The sequence below is a fragment of the Tympanuchus pallidicinctus genome, unplaced genomic scaffold (assembly GCF_026119805.1).
Source record: "Tympanuchus pallidicinctus isolate F22 unplaced genomic scaffold, pur_lepc_1.0 scaffold21, whole genome shotgun sequence".
In the NCBI taxonomy this organism is placed as follows: Eukaryota; Metazoa; Chordata; class Aves; order Galliformes; family Phasianidae; genus Tympanuchus; species Tympanuchus pallidicinctus.
Genome location: NW_026294733.1, coordinates 4,054,306 through 4,073,166, shown reverse-complemented (window position 1 = coordinate 4,073,166; position 18,861 = coordinate 4,054,306). Strand labels below are relative to the sequence as shown.

General features: G+C 44.5%; 1 protein-coding gene across 1 annotated transcript in view; it reads left to right on the top strand.

Moving 5' to 3' along the window:
• The window catches only part of NSG2 (neuronal vesicle trafficking associated 2), a 35,668-nt gene extending 33,767 nt beyond the window's left edge, over nucleotides 1-1,901 (top strand). Inside the window, exon 5 of the mRNA XM_052685111.1 lies at nucleotides 186-1,901. Within this exon, the coding sequence (XP_052541071.1) occupies nucleotides 186-377 (192 nt within the window). The 3' untranslated portion in view covers nucleotides 378-1,901. The remainder of the gene's footprint in view (nucleotides 1-185) is intronic.
• The last annotated feature ends 16,960 nt before the right edge of the window (nucleotides 1,902-18,861 follow it).

The following is an 18,861-nucleotide window of genomic DNA, read 5'->3' as shown; positions in this document are numbered from 1 at the left end:
AGTCTAAACTTTGTGCATTCCCACATGGCTGCTGAAAGGCAGTAGGGGTTGTGCAGCAGATGCTCTCACTGCAGCATATGAGTCAAACTTCATCTACGCAAGCACCTAACAACGAGATTTTTAAAAGGAGAGCCTAAGGCTGATAGGACCCTTCTTTACTTCTCTTGCTTTCTCCTCCTTTCTAGCATAAGCGGTGCATCCCGGCCTCCCTGGATGCCTACTACTCCGCACAGGATTCCAACTCCCGGGGCAGGTTCTACACCGTCATCAGCCACTACAGCATGGCCAAGCAGACCAGTTCCCGGGCTGTATCGCCCTGGCTGTCCTCAGGGTCAGTAAACCATGAAGCCAAGGCTGCCAAAACAGAAGGTCATTAAAATTAACGAGTGGTGATGGGCGAAGTGGGAGGGTGGGGGGGACAACACCGTGTCTATACTGCATTGCTCTAATTGAGAGTGGGTGCTGTGCTAGCAGCACGATGGGAAGAAATAAGACCCAAGTGTGGGAGTCATCTTAATGGATATTTCTTTTTGTGCATTGTTCTTGTTGATTTGTAACCGAGTCGAGCTCTTGTACAAAGGCATGTTTGATGTTGACTGTACCTTACGATGTAAAAATATTTTTAAATCATTGCTTAACTATTTGTTAGAAAAAGAAATTAAAAAACAAAAAAAGCAAATTAGATAAACAGCCAGAGAGGATAAAAGCAGCAAAGGGAATCCTACAAAACATTACCATTGCTGGAAAGCTGTGACTCAGACTTAACATGCAGTTGAAGAATAGCTGAAACCCTTTTAAGAGACAGGATAGAGAGAACCTGTCAGAAGGACATTGCAGTGTTGTTTAGCTTGCCAAAGGGGGGATAACTGGTATCAAACTAAATCCAGTATCAGTGTGCATTTGCTGAGAGATGCAAATATCCCCTCCTCCCTCAAACATGCACAGGTGTAAAAGCACATGCACACACACCTGAACAGGGGCTCATGCAAATCCGGGAAGATCCAGGCATTCCTAAATAGCTGTCACTGCTCTGGTGATCTCAACTGGGTTCTGAAGTCCTGGCTGGTGTGTGGATGTGGAGAAGGATAAAAACTGCTGTAGTGAAAGCAGGAGTGTATTTGTGAGCACAGAGCTGGTGGCAGTCAGAAGATCAGGGCTTTACCTACTTCTGGCATGGATTTCCTGAGCGACCTTTAGTAAGTGATGTGGGAGGGGGTTGGCCATAGCATGCTCTCAGAGTAGAAGGGTCCCTTTGGATCTCTGCTTGTATACCCAGACCAGACCTCAAGCTTAGACCAATACCAGCTGATGTAAAACATCTTCTCCCCACAAATGGCAGTTAAAACAGAGTGGTGGGACTTTAAAAGAAGGGATTCTGTTATTCAGAGCCACCATTTGGCTCATTATTGTGAGGTTATGCTGCTTGGCAGGAGATGCTGAGCAGCAGGAGCAGGGTGCAAGGTTTATGTCGTACTAAGGCTGCTTTTTTCAGATTTGTGGCTAGACTGGGATGGAAATTAGGAACTGACCCCTTCTTCCCTGCATTGGGCAGTTTTGTCCTCCATTTCGCATACATAGACACTAGAGGGTGTAAATCAGGGCAGAACTCCTCAGTCCTAACAGGCATCATGATAAATAACTGTATAGTGTAGCTAAAAATGTAGTGCCAAATGTCATTGTCTGATTTCCTATCCTCCCTTCTCCTTCCATCTGTAAATTCATTTCTCACTCAAAATGTACAAACCACTCCCTCCACCAAAAATCCAAACTCCAGCAAACCACTGAACAGTTTATAATTTTGTGGTGTATTTTTTGTCAGTAGGTAGCAGAGACTGAAGTATTTTTTGGTGTAATTCTTGAACTTTTCTGACGGGATTAAAATAAAGCTAGATGTGACTGAGTGTCTCTGTGGCTTGGGCAGGTTTCTTTGGTGACATGTTGGGAGGTGGCGGTGGGGATGGTGATGGGTGCAGGTCTGGAGCTGCAGAATGAGGCTGAACCCATTACTCTATTAGAGTCCTATTTTTTTTTTCCAAATGTTTTGACATGGAAACTGGGCAAAAATACCTCTCTTTAGCCTGCATCATCATATGCTATTATGTGCTATTCCTATCAGGATGTCAGCACTTGCTGCAGTGCAGCAGACGTGGTGGAAAAGAAATGCAGCGGTTACAAAATCAGTTTTCCTCAGGTCCTTATGGAGCAGGGCACATCTCAGACCTATCCTGTGACCTTGAGAAAAGAGCCAGGTGGGTTCTGATAGCCTCAGAATCATGATGGATCTGGGACGGAATCTAGGCTTGAGACAACACCATTCTTTTCTCCAGCATCCTCTCAATCATGGTGGAAAAACAGCTGAAAATAAGGACTAATGCTTTTTATTGGTGATTCTTGACTTTACAGAGGGAGTTCCTTTCCCCTGCTGTTTTAAGGCCAATGACTGCTAGAAACTTTGGCTGGCAGCAATGTGTCCCTTGCCATCTGCTCCTGGGGCAAGTGAGCTCTCCTGCTATAGCAAGCTTAAGAAGGAGAGCTGCTGCAAGAAGAGCACTGCAGGGGAATACTGCTGACAAGCCAAGAGCTGCTGCTGAACTTTGGAAAAGTTGAGCTCTGAATGTAAACTCTACAGCTTAGTTTCTAATGAAACCACAACTTATTCATCTCACATTGTTCAGAAAGCAGATTGTGTTTCCTCAAATCCTTCAAGTCTTTGAAATGGAATGATACTCTGGCATTAAATTGGCTCGTTCCCAAAGGCTGAAGAATGATTTATAAAAACCTTAAAAAAAAAAAAAACACCAAAAAAAAGTGTATTCAGAGTTGTGAAATAGAGCTACTGTAGGAGAGAAACCACTCTGGTGTTAGAGGTCACTACTGAGTACTTGTGAAATGTATTAAATGGCTTCAGCACGCTTTGCAGAATTGAGTCATAGGATAATTTGACCATGGTATTTCTATTGCCACTCTCCCAGTAATACCCTAACCATATATTTACTTTAATAACTCATTTGAATTGAAAGGGTCTAGTTATTATTAAATAAGTGAGTCAGTGGGGATAGCTATTTCTATTTAATAAAGGAAAGATCAAAATCTATATGGAGCAGAGTGGAGGGAAAAAAAAAACAGACCCAGGGAAGACTCATGGGAGAGCAAAAGAAAGCAAAAAACCCAACTCCAGCTGAAAGTTCCATTACTGCAAATGTTGTTATTATGGTTCTTGTACAAGCTGCTGTAGAGCTTCCAATAACAACAACATATTTTAAACTCAGTAACAGAGATAGGCTATATTGAAGTTGCAGTGTATCTAATTTCAGTTTTTAAAAGCCTCCTTCAAAGCCGATCATATGTTTTCAGAGGTGATTATGGTAGCATATCTGTGACAGTGCAATCTCACCCTGGCTGTTACCTGTTTGTGAAGTCTGCAGCTCCTGACTGGCTCTGCTGAGTCGTTTTTTTGCAGGTTATGGCAGGTTAGGATCTCCATCTCAGATCTTCATGAAGCTGACTAAAGTGAGCCTTCCCTGTGTTTCTCCAACGTGTGTGTGGTGACCAAGTCCTCTCCTGCTTCTTCATCTGTGACTTACTCTGTCTGCGCCACGAGTCCCTTTGGGCAAGCCTCTCCATTATACTAGATAGCTGCAGTGGGCTCAGCTTCTCAAAACATCCTATAGAGTCTTCTCTATAGTTGTTTCCTGATGTTGGCTGTCTCTGGCACATGGGAAACTCCTTTTTTTGATGGATAAATATTGAATTCTCCACCAAAATATGTATTTGAGTCACTGGGACTGGAAGAGTTGATTTCATATCTGAGATAAGAGGTGGGTTCTGGGACTGTTTGTCCTATCTGAAGTTGTAGGGAGGGATGAATGAAAAGTATCAGCACGTGAATGAGCTCACCTAAAGGGGCAAGGGCATCCTGAGCAGGCAGCCATCCCACGGTGTTACTGGCAGAACACATGGAAAAATAAGGAATCACTAAAGAGATGGGGATGCCATGATGAGAACTCAGCTGCTCTCAGCCGAGGCTCAGGAGTGGGAGGAAGAAATTGTGACTGATAGAGCCTGAGAAAAATTGAGAGCAAGAGAAAAAGAGGCTGCTACCAGCATGGAAGTAAGTATGGCTTTTCTATTCTGACCTAATGACCCCGAAGCACTATATCCTGCTTGACTAATACAGATCACCTTGTTTTGGAAAAGCTGCCCATTGTTACTATGAATATCTGCTGACTGCAGCACACTCGAGGGGAATCACTGCGCTTCTCTAGTGCCAATCATCTTGGACTGCCTGGAAAAGCAGTGTCAGAAAGAGAGGGGCTGATGCAGGACCCTGCTGGCTGGTGATGACCCCTTCTGAAAACACAAATGTCAGCCGAAGGGCACGGAGGGAACCTCGTGCTCTGAATCTGCATTGACAGACAGCCTGAAGTGCTGGCAGTGACTCGCTGTGAGATCAGAAAAGGAGCAATCTTTGTCCCTTCACGTGTTTTTTTCCCCCCTTTATCCTCCTCCATGTTTGCCAGCTGTTTCTGGTTTGCAATAATACCTCAAGTGATAAGTGTAAGGGTCATGTACTGAACTGTCTACAATCACTTTTTATACGATTAGTCAGGGTCTTTTTAAAGCACCCTAATTATTACAGTCAAACCGGATTAAGCTATTGCTCTAATAGATTTCCTGTTCCTGTAAAATAGGCCAAGAGGATGACTTACAGACGAGGACGGGGGAATGGAAGCTCTTTCCTGCTGTAGCTTTTGCCTCATATGCTTTTTTTTTTAAATGCTGTGCAGTACTGGGGGATTGCTGGGATCCCACTGGGAGCACATGGTGACTGTCAGGGGCGTCTCAGGTCCCCTTCTGAGCAGGGCTGGTGTTCTTTTGGGGGCAAAAAAAGTAAAAATCCTTTTGATTAAGAACATTACCTGGGGGGGAGGGGGGATGGCTGAAATGTCATTCGATGAATTCTAGGTTGCTCCATCATGGATAATAATCTAGGGTAAGCTGAAGTACAGGAAGACAACAAATGCAGAGGCATTATGCTTGAACCACTTGTCAGGGCTGAGCAGGATCAGTCCTGAAGAGGCTTTTGTCCCACAGTAGGCAATCTGTGGCTGCTAAAAGCAGAGAAAGAGGAAGTGGAAAAGCCTCTTAGCAGCAGGTTACACAGTTCATTGGCACGGTTGCTGCCCTTCTCTGCTCTGATGTGGAGGCACTGGCCATGCGTGAAGCAGAAACTAATTGCTGTGGCTGCACATCTCCTCCATGCTGCTGCCTGCACCCCATGAGCACAGGGACAGGTGGGAAAGGAGAACCTGCACAGACCCTTGCTGATAGCACAGAGTGTGAGCAGCAATAAAAATGCTGAAAATGGAGCCAGTAATACAATATCTACACTTGTGAGCAGCGGTGTTTTAGATGAATCAAGTGCCAAAGTATCCCCAAGGATATTGGGGCTGATGATGGCATTATTTACCCCTCCACTGCCCTTCTCTATTAATGTGACTTTTTGTAGGCCAGTGTTTGCCCATGGCCAAGGAGCATCCAACTTCTCAGACCTGGTGATTAAGAAGAGCAGTGCTCGTGCTACGTGGGGAGTGAAGTCACAATGAGCCTCCCTCTCCCTCAGAGCCTGTAGGTCCTGAGCTTTCATTCTGAGTGTGCTTCAGCCTCATTGAAAACCTGCTTAGGCTGCTCCAGGACATACTCCCTGATCATCTCTACTTGCACAGCACCACATGCAGCTATGCACAGCATGGTACAAACCCATGGGATGTATTGCCTGCTGTAGCAAAAGGTGCGATGCTCAGCAATGATGCCAGCAGTTTCCAGGTGCTGGTTGAAAGCTCTACAAGTCTATGCTTGTACTGGTGCTGGGGTCTTCACCAATACTTTGCTTTGCTGGATAAGTGTACAGTTAATAGTGGCCTTCAGAAAACCCAAAAACCCAAACTCCTGAGTTCTCAGTCACTAAAACCTTTTCAGTGAGTTGCTTTGCAGGCCTATGGGTGAACCCTGATCAGCTGGCCAACAGTCAGAACAGGTAGTCAGCTCTCCCAGCCATTCAAATGAACACAGGTTTCTCCTGAGCAGTCGCTTGCTTTCAGCCCCTCCAGTTGTGGCTACATTTCAGTGGTGGGTAAATTGATTTCTGTGTATATTTTGCATGCCAGGTTATTACAATTACTCTTCAGTATCCTTCGGGATGAAAGCCTATTACAGAGATGAAAGCTCATTAACAATAAATATAAGGGGTCAAAACTCCCTATAAAAATGTATTAGAAACAGATTCCAGTTTGGAAATGTAAATATAGCATTTGGCAGTGGTCCGGACTGGCTAGTCTGGTGAGCAAGACAGCTTAATCCATTGGGAAGATGTGGCTATTTTAATAGCAGCAAACAGAATTACTCTGTGAATTATGGACTTTTGGCTCACTAGGAAAAAAATTGTTGGAATTGTCTTGGGGATGTGGAATAGAATGAAAAAAAAAAAAGAACGGTGAGGAGAATTATGAAATAACAGAGATAGGAGTGAAAATATATTAACAGTGAAAAAGACCTTTTGTTTTTTTTTCAGCTTTTTTCCACAAGTTTTCTGCTAGAAAAACATTTGATCCACCCACATACCCAATACTTTTCCATACAAATAGCTTATACTTTTCCATATGAGTACACACAGATTTTCAGAGATCTGCTTTGGAGACCTCACAGTGGTAGAGGAGCCATGGCTGTTTCTGTGCTCCTATAATAAAAGGACTCAAGCAAACACACACAGCAATGGTGCACTGTGTATTTAAGCAGAACCAGTGTTTCAAATGCCAGCTGATGATTTTGATCTGTTGGCATAATCATCAAGACCTTAAGATGAGTAATTAACATGACGAAGTCTTCGGGTCCTACAAATGATAGCAATCTGTGCGTGCTCCACAGCAGGGCTGTCACCCAGCTCACAGCATGCACCATTATCTGCTTACTTCTGTATCTTGACCTTGCTTTAAAAAGCTGACCATGTAGGTTTTGTTTTAAAAAAGTGAGATGTGTCACTTTAACCCCCTCCAACTAAATATACAAAGAAAGGCAGAAAACCTATTCTGCTTCTCGTTCAGCACAGTGGTTTTGCTGCTTTTCTCCTGCGAAGTGCTGCAGTGACTGTCTATAAAGAAGGGACTCCTGGCCTCCTCTGCAGCCCTTTTATTTCCAGTAATATTTTGGCATGTGTCAGATGGAAAAGCTGTTGCTTTTTGCACAGACCCACATTAATAACCTGCCAGATAGAATGTGCACAAGAAAGGGCAGGAGAGTAGGAAGCGAGAGGGAAATAAAACACCCAGGTCCTTGCATCAGCTGACATTTAGTAGGTATCACTGGTTGTTTCTGCAGTAAGTTATTATAAGGCCCATTAAAAATGCAACAGGACGGGGGGTCTGAGTGCAGTATCAGAGGCTGATGGGAGATGAAGGCTGAGCTGCTGTGTTTGGAGGGAGCACAGAGGAGCATACCTGGCCTGGCATCCCTGCAGATGTGTGAGTATGGCTTGCACCCATCTGCCTGCATACATCTGCCTCTCTGTCTAGCTGCAGACACACAGGCACTCCCCACAAAATCCCACATACAAGGAAGAAGATGAAACTCTGCTAAAATATAAGTATGTCTTCAAGCAAATATCTCCTAGCAGTACTATTAGTACCTCTTTAAGGGACATACATGCAGCCATAATACACCTGCCAGAACTAATTCTGATTCAAGGGAGATTTACTGCTATTGAAATGCCATCGCTCTTTACAAAATGGGCCTTACACTGCTTTTTCTGGGCCCCATCTATGCATTGTCAATGCACAGAGGGAGACCTGGAGGCCCAAAGCAAGATCAGTATTTTGCACCTCTACTAAATACCATAAGGAGAAAATAATCTCTGCAGGCACTGTGAGCCCTGGGCACCTGAGTTCAGGTGTTCTGTCCACGAGCAAGCAATCGACTGAGATGGACTCAGAAAACAAAGAGTATCCAGGACTGATCTTGCTGATCACACCACCAGCAATGGCTAGTATTCCACCCAGTTGAAACTCACAGACCAGTTATCTGCAAGAGTTTGTTCTCATTTATTAAAATAAATAAATGGATGACACTGGATGAGACACAGATACCCACCAATTGCTTCAGGATTGCAGCCTGATGATGTTTTAAGCATGGAGAACTGAAATAATTCAGCCCACAGACCACCTTGATTCAGGTGTGAATGAAGTTAGAAAACAGCTGGGTTTTAAATGCAAAAGAACAACACATGGGAAATGTTCATTCCAGCTGGTGAGAGAGAGGGAGATGCTGAATGGAGCAATGCAGGAAGACAAGGATGGTCTTCACTGCAGCACCGTGTGTCAGGTAAGCTGTGCTGGGCTTTGGCTGGAGGGGGGGTTCATGTTGATGAACCACATGCAGAGGACTGAAGCATTGGAAGGCATTGTTGTGGGCTCTGTGTTATGGCACTGGGTGCCTGTGGGAAGCAACAAGTCAGTAAGGAGTCACAGGTTTTTAGGAGGCACCATGTAACCTAGAGAGAAATGGCACAGCTCTCCATTAGGTAAGATCACATGCTTTTGCATAAACATAAGGTAGAATAGGTAGTATATTTCCCCTAGACTGGCCTCTTCTGAATAGTACATGTGTCCATTGGGATATTTTCCACAAGTTCATCTATCTTCAGCCCACTACATCCCTGCACCAGTGTGGGCTTTGACTGGGCAATGTGGGCACGCAGGGCAGAGCCAGGACATGGGGACAGCTCAGGGCCCTGGCAGTGCGGTTGGGGTGTCCTGGGGCTGGGAGCTGCAGGGTGGGTGCAGCCAACCCCCCTGCACATTCAGGCCACACATACTGCCCCGAAAGGCAGCAGCAGGCAGGAGCTGTGCCTGAGCTGTGCTCAGAGAAAAGTCCTTCAAACAACATCAGAAGCTCCTGGCAGCTTTTCATCTCCCAGTTGGAAGTCAGGAGCGCTTGGTAGCTCCTCTGTACTTTTAGTGCCTATTGACTTCCCGCTTCTTCCTCAGGTTATTTAAGCCTTTCTGTCCAAGTCTCAGTGAGAGAAGTCTTTATGAGCGATGTGCCGCACTCAGGATCTGCAGAGCTTTGCTGTGAGTTTTTGTGTTGAAAGGGCTGGGAAGTGCCACTAATCCCACAGCATCCTGGACCCATATGGAAAGAAACGTGGAGCTGCACACAAGTTCCAGCATCATCCAGCATCCACTGAGCAGCGTGGCCTGGCCAAGCATCATCTGGTTCATTCAAGAGATTTTTCCCTCCTTCCCTTTAAAGTGTCTGAAAGAAAGGCACCAAGTTCAACCTCAAATCTCAACGCTGGCTCCCTGTAATGGCACCATGCAAGCAGAACTCACAGCAATGTAATAGCAAGTGGCCTGTTCCAAGAATGTGAGTTACAACCTCATATGAGAGCACTGAGATCTGCCTCTATGCACCACAGATAATGTAAGTGCTCCTGAGGGAGCCCTTTAAATTTCTCACCAAACAGAGAAATGCAGCAGAGTGGGGGAAGTCTGGGGGATAAGAAGAGAAGGAGAATGCCTAGAGTGCAGATAAGGGGGTGTAGAGCTGCACATTTCCATGGTTTGTACATTGGTAAGTGCAGTGCTAGCAATTCCATAGAGCAAGGACACAGCCCAGGTGCTCAGTCCAGCTGGATCCTTGGGCTGGGGGCACAGTTGGGACCAGCCGTGAGTGCAGGCTGCTCCCAGTTCATGGCCTATGCCTGCAGAATGTGCTCTCTCTGCAGAGACGTGTAGGAAACTGCTGAGCTCTGAGCCAGGCAGCAGAGCTGGAAGCCGCAGCTGGGCAGGGAGGCAGGGACCACACTGTGACCTGTGCCATCTGCGAATGAGGAAGGGGCACCTGAGCTGTGCTGGTGAACTGTCTGCCTTTGGCCATGTGGTTTGCACCATCTAATTAGAGAGAAAGCTAGTTGGTGTGGTTGGGCTGTAAAATAAAACAGATTTCCATTTTATTTCTTTGGACTGTCTGAAAAACATTAGATTCTGTGTAGGAAGAAGACCATTGTCACTGATGTGATGTGCTGCCTGTTTTCCCTCCAGTTTTTTCTCTCTGTACACTACATCTTCGTGGGCTTCAGCAGAAATCACTTTCATGCTGTCCCCTCCTCAAAGTTGCTTTACTTCAGATATTTAGTGAGGGCTGGAGCCCCTGCGCTCTCTGCTTTCAGCACAAAGCTGAAGTATGTCTCACTTTTGGAGAAGAGGAGGCTTAGGGAAGACCTTATTGCTCTCTACAGTGCCCTGAAAGGAAGCTGTGGTGAGGTGGTGGATCGGACTCTGCTCCCAGTAGCAGTGATAGGGAATGGCCTCAAGTTGCACCAGAGGAGGTTCAGGTTGGATATTAGGAAGAATTTTTTTTTCAAAAGAGTGGTAAGGTGCTGGAACGGGCTGCCCAGGGAGGTGGTGCAGTCACCACCCCTGGAGGCATTCATGAACTGGGGAGATGTGGCACAGAGGGACGTGGGCAGTGGGCAGTATTGATGTAGATGGGTGGTTGAACTTTATGATCTTAGAGGTCTTTTCCAACCTTAATGATTCCATGATGCTATGACTTATCTGTCAGCCCATGATCAAGTCTACTTGACTGGGAATGCCACCATTGGCCTCAAAAAAAAAAGGTAGATTACATCACCAAAAAAAAAAATCACATTTAAAAAATAAAATATTGGCTATAATCTCACCTTGACTGCGAAGGGTGGCTGGAAGCAGTCACTGAAGTTTAAGGGAGTTTCATCACTGCTGTGAGATGACTGGAGAAGTGTGCTAATGGCTCACTGCTTGCACCTCTGAGATAACAGCAGACGTATAGACATTATTGGTTTAATTATCAATGTAATGACTCTGTACTATAAAAAGGACCTGATGCTATATAACACAGAATGAGTACAAGCACCTGCTGACAAATGGCTCAGTGGAGAAATAAGAGTGTGTAACTGCCAGATCCCCTGGAGTATGGAGTGTGCCGTGGCTATCAAACGTATCCCAGAGTAACCTCACCTCCAAATTGCCATAATGGGAATTGGGTGGGTGCTGACTGCTGAGGTGTGCAGGAAGGAGGGACATGCTGATGACCTGGGATTTCTGATGCCTATCCTTACACCATCCATCAGCCAGCTTCAGGCTGCTCCCTGATCTGAATTCAGGCTGAAAATTCCCAGGGAATTTCCTTTCTGACATTGAAAGGCAAAGCCCCATTGGCAGCAGCTTGCTGGGGTGGGATCCCCTGAGCCCCTGGGCTGGTGAGCATTTCCTCTGCTCAGGCATGATCATGTGGGGTTTTACTGGAGAGACAACTGGTGAAGCAGTGAAAAGATTTTCTTTAAGAAACCCTGCTATGTTCACAGGCAATTATCACAGCCATTCCTAAATTGTAATGAGACAACTTTTTGTCTCATCGTTTCACTGCCTTCAAACCTGTCCAGCTGAACTCACAGTTATCTGTGTATCCTAAAGATGCTGAGAGCCTACAGCATATTAATGGAGGGTCCGTATGCCTACTTTTTAATAACTCACATCTCTGATTTTCTACCTGTTTGTATTCCTGCAGTCACGTGCAGGTTTTAGAAATTATGATGTAAACCAGGCAGTTGCTTTGCAGGGCTGCAATAAGATCTATTTTTCCATTTCTCTCCTCAATGGTCTGTTTATGCCAGCTATAACTCTCTTTAATGGTCTTGTCCATTTTCAGCAATTTTCCTACTCAGGAGCTAAGCATACTGAAAAGAAATGATTTAATTTAGGGAGGCGTTGAAATAAAGAGCAACTATTTCAGCTATTCATTAAAGTATTTTATTTTTCACTCTCAGCACCTACATTTTGTCAAAAAATCAACACGAGGCACTAAAGTAAACACTTTTATCTCACCTTAATTGCATTAATGCTCAATATTACATCTCAGACACTCCAGAGGTATGGCGTAGTTAAAGGAGCGCTGACAGAGCCTGACATGCAACGTTTTCCTCTGCGCTTGGTCTGCTTGCTATGGCCATGGGGAGTTTCAAACTGACTTTAGAATCATAGAATGGTCTGGTTTGGAAGGGACCCTTAATATTATCTAGTTCCAATCCCTGGAAACATTCCCATTGCCAGAAAGAATCAAGACCCCTGTGGTCCTAGCTCTGGCTTTCGGTGACTAAGGCAGGGTAATGTACTCTTTAGAGTATACAGTATACTTATTTATTAACCCAACTTGCAGCCTGAGCCTGCCATTTTTATACAAGTACATCCATCATTTAATAGAGTCCTTCTCAAAAGGGAGTGTGCAGTGGGAAGCCCTGACCCCCAAAGCACTTGGCTGATATTTATAATCCAAGCAAAAGATGCACCATCACTGCACTTTTGTTTACAAATCAGATTTTCATACACCTGTATGGGCTGCTAAATGTGAAAAGGCTGTAGTAAATTGTACCAGCCAGCAAAATACAAACTGCTGAGCATGGAGTTTCAAGATATTGAAGCACATCTAATTGCTGGGCTAGGAGCAAAGGGAATGACTATAAATGTGCAGCGTGGGAACATGCTTGAGAGATGAGAACCTCCAGCGATGCTGGTCCTGACATTCCCTACTTTCCAGTTTGACACTACCATGACATAGTAATGAGGATATGGTTGCCATCAGCTACTGACTTTTGCAGGGTGCGCATGGGCAGGGATCCTTTCAAATGCTGTCCTCCAATTTATTGCTGCTGCCATTAATACAGCTCTTAGAAGGGCTCAATAGATCCAGATTCTGGACATCCCAGACCTGCATGAATAAGTGGCATCATTTTTAGATCTATCTGTTTTTACAATTCTTAGCAATTTACATCTATAGCTGTAGTTTTATCTACATATATTTCTCTTTCTAATGAAGCACATGCAATGAGTGGCAAAACCCACTGTGAAGCACGATCATGCTGTATGTTTATGCTAGCGTTGCCAGACCTTTAGGAACCATTTTAAGAAAAACAATTAACAAGAAACTTCATTATTCTTCTCTTATTCCCCTACCATTTTGTTGGGCTCATGGTGGAGCATACATCTCATAGCAGCAGAGCGTTCAGCGCTCAGTCCAGATGCTGTTGTCACACTGTGCTTCATGCCTCCCTCTGGCTCCCCTTGTACATCCTCCTGTAATACAACCAATATACCCTGCAGCATGGCTGCATATTCAGGATTACATCTTTCTACCTTTTATCTTTGCTTTTGCATATTGGCACAGACACGACCACACTTGTAGTTCTTCCTTTTAAACCAGCCTTGACAAGACTCTCATTTTCTACATTCTTTTCCAACATGGTCTTTTCAAAGACAACCATCACCACCTTGGGTTTTGTTTTTTTTCCATCTTTAATTATGAATTTCTTGACATTCTCTAATTCTGTCTCAGTTACAACATAGTCTTCATTTTGTTGTGGTCCTAGAGAATCAGTCAGTCTACTGCTAATCTCTTACATAGTTTACTATCAGTATATGCCCCTATTCTGCAACATCTGCACGTCCTTTCTTCTGACCTTCTCATCAGCATAAAACATGTCTTTGTACAACTTCACGACTGTGTCTTTGCACATTGCTGATGTCCTCATAATCCTTCTGTTTTCCCTGTCCAGTTTATAATTGCATTTGAATGTTATATGTTTCTTCCCTTGTTTATGCTTTAAATGTGAAGATGGACTTAAGAGTTTAACCGGCACCCCAACACCCTTCTTCTGTAATACTTAATTTTATTGGACTCACTGATCCTTATGGGTCCCTTCCAACTTAGGATACTCTATGATTCTATGATTTTTTTTCCTTTTGAGGAGGTTCTAAGTGATGATACAAATGCATTCTCTCAGTGTCTCCTAATATCCCATTAACTGCCCATGACTTCCACCACATTGGTGAAGATCTTATTAACACCTCAGAATATCCCTATTTGCTTCATGTCAAGACTCTTCCTAAATATTTTAGAAATCAAAAGGAAAATGTCTGCTGTTTTATCCATAACAATCACATCAGCCCCGTAATTCCAGATTCACTACTATAAGAAATGCAAAACAGGCCTTATTTTTGAAATGAAATACTTTCTTTGCACGTAGCAGCACTGAATCTTGTGTTTAACTTTGCACAAATACTGCTAATAGGAACACTGCTGAAGAGGTTATTTCCCACAAGGAAAGTTAAGAAAAAATCCTACCCATTTCTATTTCTGGCATAATTTAACTCCTGTTCAGCCCATCACTATGTTAATAGCACCAGGAGTGATGTGTTATGTGGCAAGGAGACAACATGCAGAGAGAAGAGCCTCATTGGAGCAGGTTGATCTGACCCAGCTGCCTTGGGGAAGGCAGTAAGAAGTGATGTGGGCATGGCATTTCCCCATCTGTGGGCAGCAAGAACCAATTTGCACCACTTTAAGAAGCTGATCTGTTGGATGTCTCTCTGGAAACCGAGTGAGCCTAATAATTGTGATTGGTAATGACTGCTGCTTGCTGGGGATGGTATGAATAAGATCCACTCATCAAGGGCACACTTCAGCACTGCTACACAGCTGAAAATGCTTCTTGCTTAGGGATGCATAAAACTGGCCCTGCTCCTTCTTTGTAACATCCCCAGCCCGGACCCAAAAAGAGGACAATGTGAAAATAGGCAAAATGAACTGTAGCCCAAATGTAAGCCAGGGATGGTTTGCTGAAAAATAAGACATATAAAGAAATGATAGCTCTATTTGATGCCTATTTCTTATCTCCTTTTCTCTCTGATTTGTAGGCTTTTTTTCTTCTTCTTCTTCTTTTTTTTTTTTCCCCCCTCCATGGCCTAAATACAGCAGCTTTTAAAAGACAACCTCTTTCAGACTCAGCTAAACCACACAGTGCAGTCTGACCCCGGTGCCTAAGCTGAACGTGCACTAATCCAGTGCTGAAGCAGATTCCAAATCCAGATGAGGAGCTGGGACTGCTGCAGCTGCCAGCTGGGCTGGGGGAGCTGAGGATAGGGCACAGAGCCCTGAGCCCCTTTTATAAAAGGGAGTGGCAAGAAAGATGCTCAGGATGAAGGATACAGTGACAACTTCTCCTAAGGAGCAGTCCTCAGGTGGAGAAAGTTTATGAATTTCCCTACACAGATGAAATGAGAGCTGAAGCAATGCAACTGTGATGTCATTAATGGAGACGCTTCAATCACTGAGGTTTGTAAAGCCATCAGGAGCACCCAGAAGACACTGCCACTGTGGCAACCATAGGAACATCCCATCAGCTACTTCATGCAGCAAGGCACCCCGCGACAAGGGGCAGGGCCTGCCATCTCTCATGGCCTTATGTCCCTTCCTTTGCTGACGTGTGTCTGTTGAACACGGCTGGGGTCATGCAGAAGCAACAGATGGCAAAATGTCTCTCCACCTGCAGGACACTCCCCAGCTCATGAAAGAGCAAAATCTCCTAATGCCTGGTTCCACTCATCTGAATTGTGTTTTTCTTGCAAGATGTGTTGCAGTTTGGCTGTGCCAGCTGTGCAGTGATGGATGCTGGACCTGCAGCCTGGGGGTGCAGCCTTCAGCTGAGGGATCTTTGCTATTTGAAAATGCAGAAAAATGCCATATATGAAGCAGAAAAATGCCATTAACTGTGCTACAGGGTTCAGGGGATGGGACTGAAAACGCCTCTACTCAACTGGTGTTTCTTCTAGGCAGGGATGAATGATACTGTGTAAAGAGGAAAACTCAGATCTCCCAGAAATGTTTGTTGCCATGCCTTTTCACATACTACCTTTGCATTCCACTGTCCATTACAAAAAAAAAATCATTCAAAATCTCCTCTTGCTTGTCACAATTGCTCAGGGTTAGAAAGAAGCAGGAAGATCTCTGACCGCCTCGGCTCAGTTGTATCGGCTGCTCAGCCCTTCAGAGCCAAACACCAGAACAGTCCTTACAAAGGGAGGAAACATCAAAATTCTGCACGGTGCTTGGACTGCAAAATGAAAAATGTAAACCATTCCCCTGCAACTTTCAGGATGGTTAATGACAAGAGTGTGGATTTATTGAAACGCCACTTTGATCATTTTCTTCACACACTGTCTCATCCTGCAAAGGGCTGAGTGCCTCCTGCTATGAGCAGAGGACCTTACGCTCCCTGTGCAGAGCTGAGGACACTCTACATCACACAGAGAGAGGTCCCCAGAACTAATTTGATCCTGACGAACAGTTCTTGTAGAGAAATAGCCCTACAGAGCTTTGCGTGCAATAAGGTAATTAACAGATCATAGGACCACTTGGGACATTAAAGGCTCAGAGATGCCAATAGACCAGAGGGCCGTAAATTCTGCCACTGCTAATCTAGCTGTGGTACATTAAAATAAGAAGGGAGAGAACAGAAGTAAATGAGTTTCTCACATACCAGCTCTGAGTTACCATTTTTTGCCACCATCCAAAAGCTTATTAACCTATGAGTAATTTTTCTATGAGTGATTTTTCTTTTTTTTTTTTTTCTAATCACATCTAAGACTGTAGGGATGCTGTGGTGCCCTGTGCAGCTGAGCTGATGTCCTCCACTGCGCAGGCAAAGCAGCAGCCCAGCAGCAATAGGCAGCAAGGGCACTCGTGTGTCCTAAGCTGGCTTTCTGATAGCACACATCAGAGGATCACCAGTTTCCCACTAAGGCTGGAATTTAACTCTCTTCCCAGAAATGGCACCTGCTGCACTCCAGTCACCTCCATCAGCTTGTTCTGTGCCTCCTGCCCATTGCTTTGGGGCCTCCTCCTGTCACCATGTCCCCCTTCCTTCTTCCCAGTGGGGCTGCTGGAAATGTGAGATCACCCAGAGTACTTGCTCCAAAAAGCAGCATTTATGTCACCAGGATGCCACGATCTGCCAGCAGCTGTTCAGACGATATTTTGCAGTGACATACTACAGAAATGTCAGGTCAAAAGAAGCTCTAGGATGAATGTTTTAAAGGGGTTAAAATACTTTTTCAAAGGAAACCTCCAGCAGCTATATACCCAAGTCACAATGTGCCAATCCTCATCAAACCACAGATTTCAGTTTTCCTTAATTCTCATTTAACCCTTCTACAGGGACTAATTTTCCTGCATATTTTCCAGCACAAGCCCTTGCTCAGTGCCTCCTGTTAAACCAGGTTGGCCATAAGGTCACAGGAGGTTACTGGCAACCTAAGAAGGAAATATGTGGAGCTGGCTTCTTTGTTATGTTACAACATCACTGAAAAGATACAGATTTATTGTTTCTAAGTACTTCATGTGTGTGTAATATGATAAAACAGCAGGGACAGAGAAAAGGCATTTTGGCTCTTCCCCATCAGTCAGATTGGGCAACTGACATCTAAAGAGATGTGGCAGCTTTGAAAGTCAAGGCAGAAAGGAATAAGAAAAGATCTCCTGGGTGCTTGCTCCAGGATTTCAGGCTATCATCTTGATTGCACTCCTGAGTAGGGGAGGTTCTCACAGAGAAATTCTTGCTTCTTGGGAGGTCCCCATGTTTCCAAGGAAACTGAGGGGAGACGCTCTCAAAACTGCAGCTCACTGCAGGGATGTCATCAACCAGGTCTATGCTGCAGGCACCCATTGGGCTCCGATGGCCAAAGCCTGGGCAGAGCTCTTGCAGACGGCTGACACTGATCTTCCTACATGGGTGAGGAGAAAAAAGTCCCTATCTCTTATCATTCACTCAGGCCGATGGATTGCTTTTTTTGTCACAAAAACATTTTCCAGCTCTCCCTCAGACGCTTCCTTCTCGCAGCCTCAGAAGCAGTGCCTCTGCCCGAGCAGCCATCAGATGCTCACTCTTAAGTCTGGAGGCGTGAGGAATAGCTGCAAGGGCAAATGTATCACAGAGGAAATTGTTTTCCTTTCCTGACATCTCTATTTTCTCATATGAGGCTCAGATAACCCACTGCCTTCTCTGAGGACATCTGTTTGTATGAAATACTACAGCACACACCTGTCTCCTGGCATGCGTGGGTGCGCAGGTGTCATGTGGCATTAGATTTGCTCAGCCATCAGAGATGCACTTTGTCATCCCCCTAGGGACAAGCTGTAACTTTCTTCGTGTTAGAACACAGTGGAGACTTGGGGCCAGATTTTGTTTCTATTTTTTATCTTGCTGATGCTGATCAAAACAGTTTTTACTGTTGTCAGTGGAGTGGTAACATGTCAGCATCTGATGCTATGTAACTTCCAAAAATGGGGCATGGAAGAAGGGCCAATTGGCAGGAGAACTTAGAAACAAAAAAAACCAAAGTAGAAATGCTGGTTCTTTCATTATTATTGGCTTTCCAGTGCTCAATGCTATCGTGCATCGTGCCTGCATGCTACAAGATGGAACAAGCAGTGCATTTTTAATCTGACAAATAATCTTTTGTCCCAATTTCCTTCTGCAAAATGAAAATCATTAAGTCTTTTAGGATCATTCCTAGCTGAACATCTCTCTCTATTGCTTTTCTAAACCTCCTACCACTCTACTGTCCGGATGCCAACATAAATAATCTTTTCTCCAGAGCATCTTCATAAGACTTCAAACATTATGGAAATAAAGAAAATAAACCCAGTTATTGTCTGAATAATCGCTTGTTTATTGATGGAGACAAGTATGCTCATTTTTCTTGCTCTCTGGTGATTAGATTATGATAAACTGTGACATTTAGTGATAAACTTGGTATGGTTGGTTACATACAGCTTAAAAAAGAGGCTATCCAATTATTCTTTCATGTGCTGGTGGAATGCATTAACCACTTGTGAAGGGTTCTTCAGCGGTTATGAAGAAAACTGAGTATCTTCTCTAAGCTGCTGTGACAATGCAAAGGTCATCCATGGTCCCTGGCCTACAGATAGCATGTT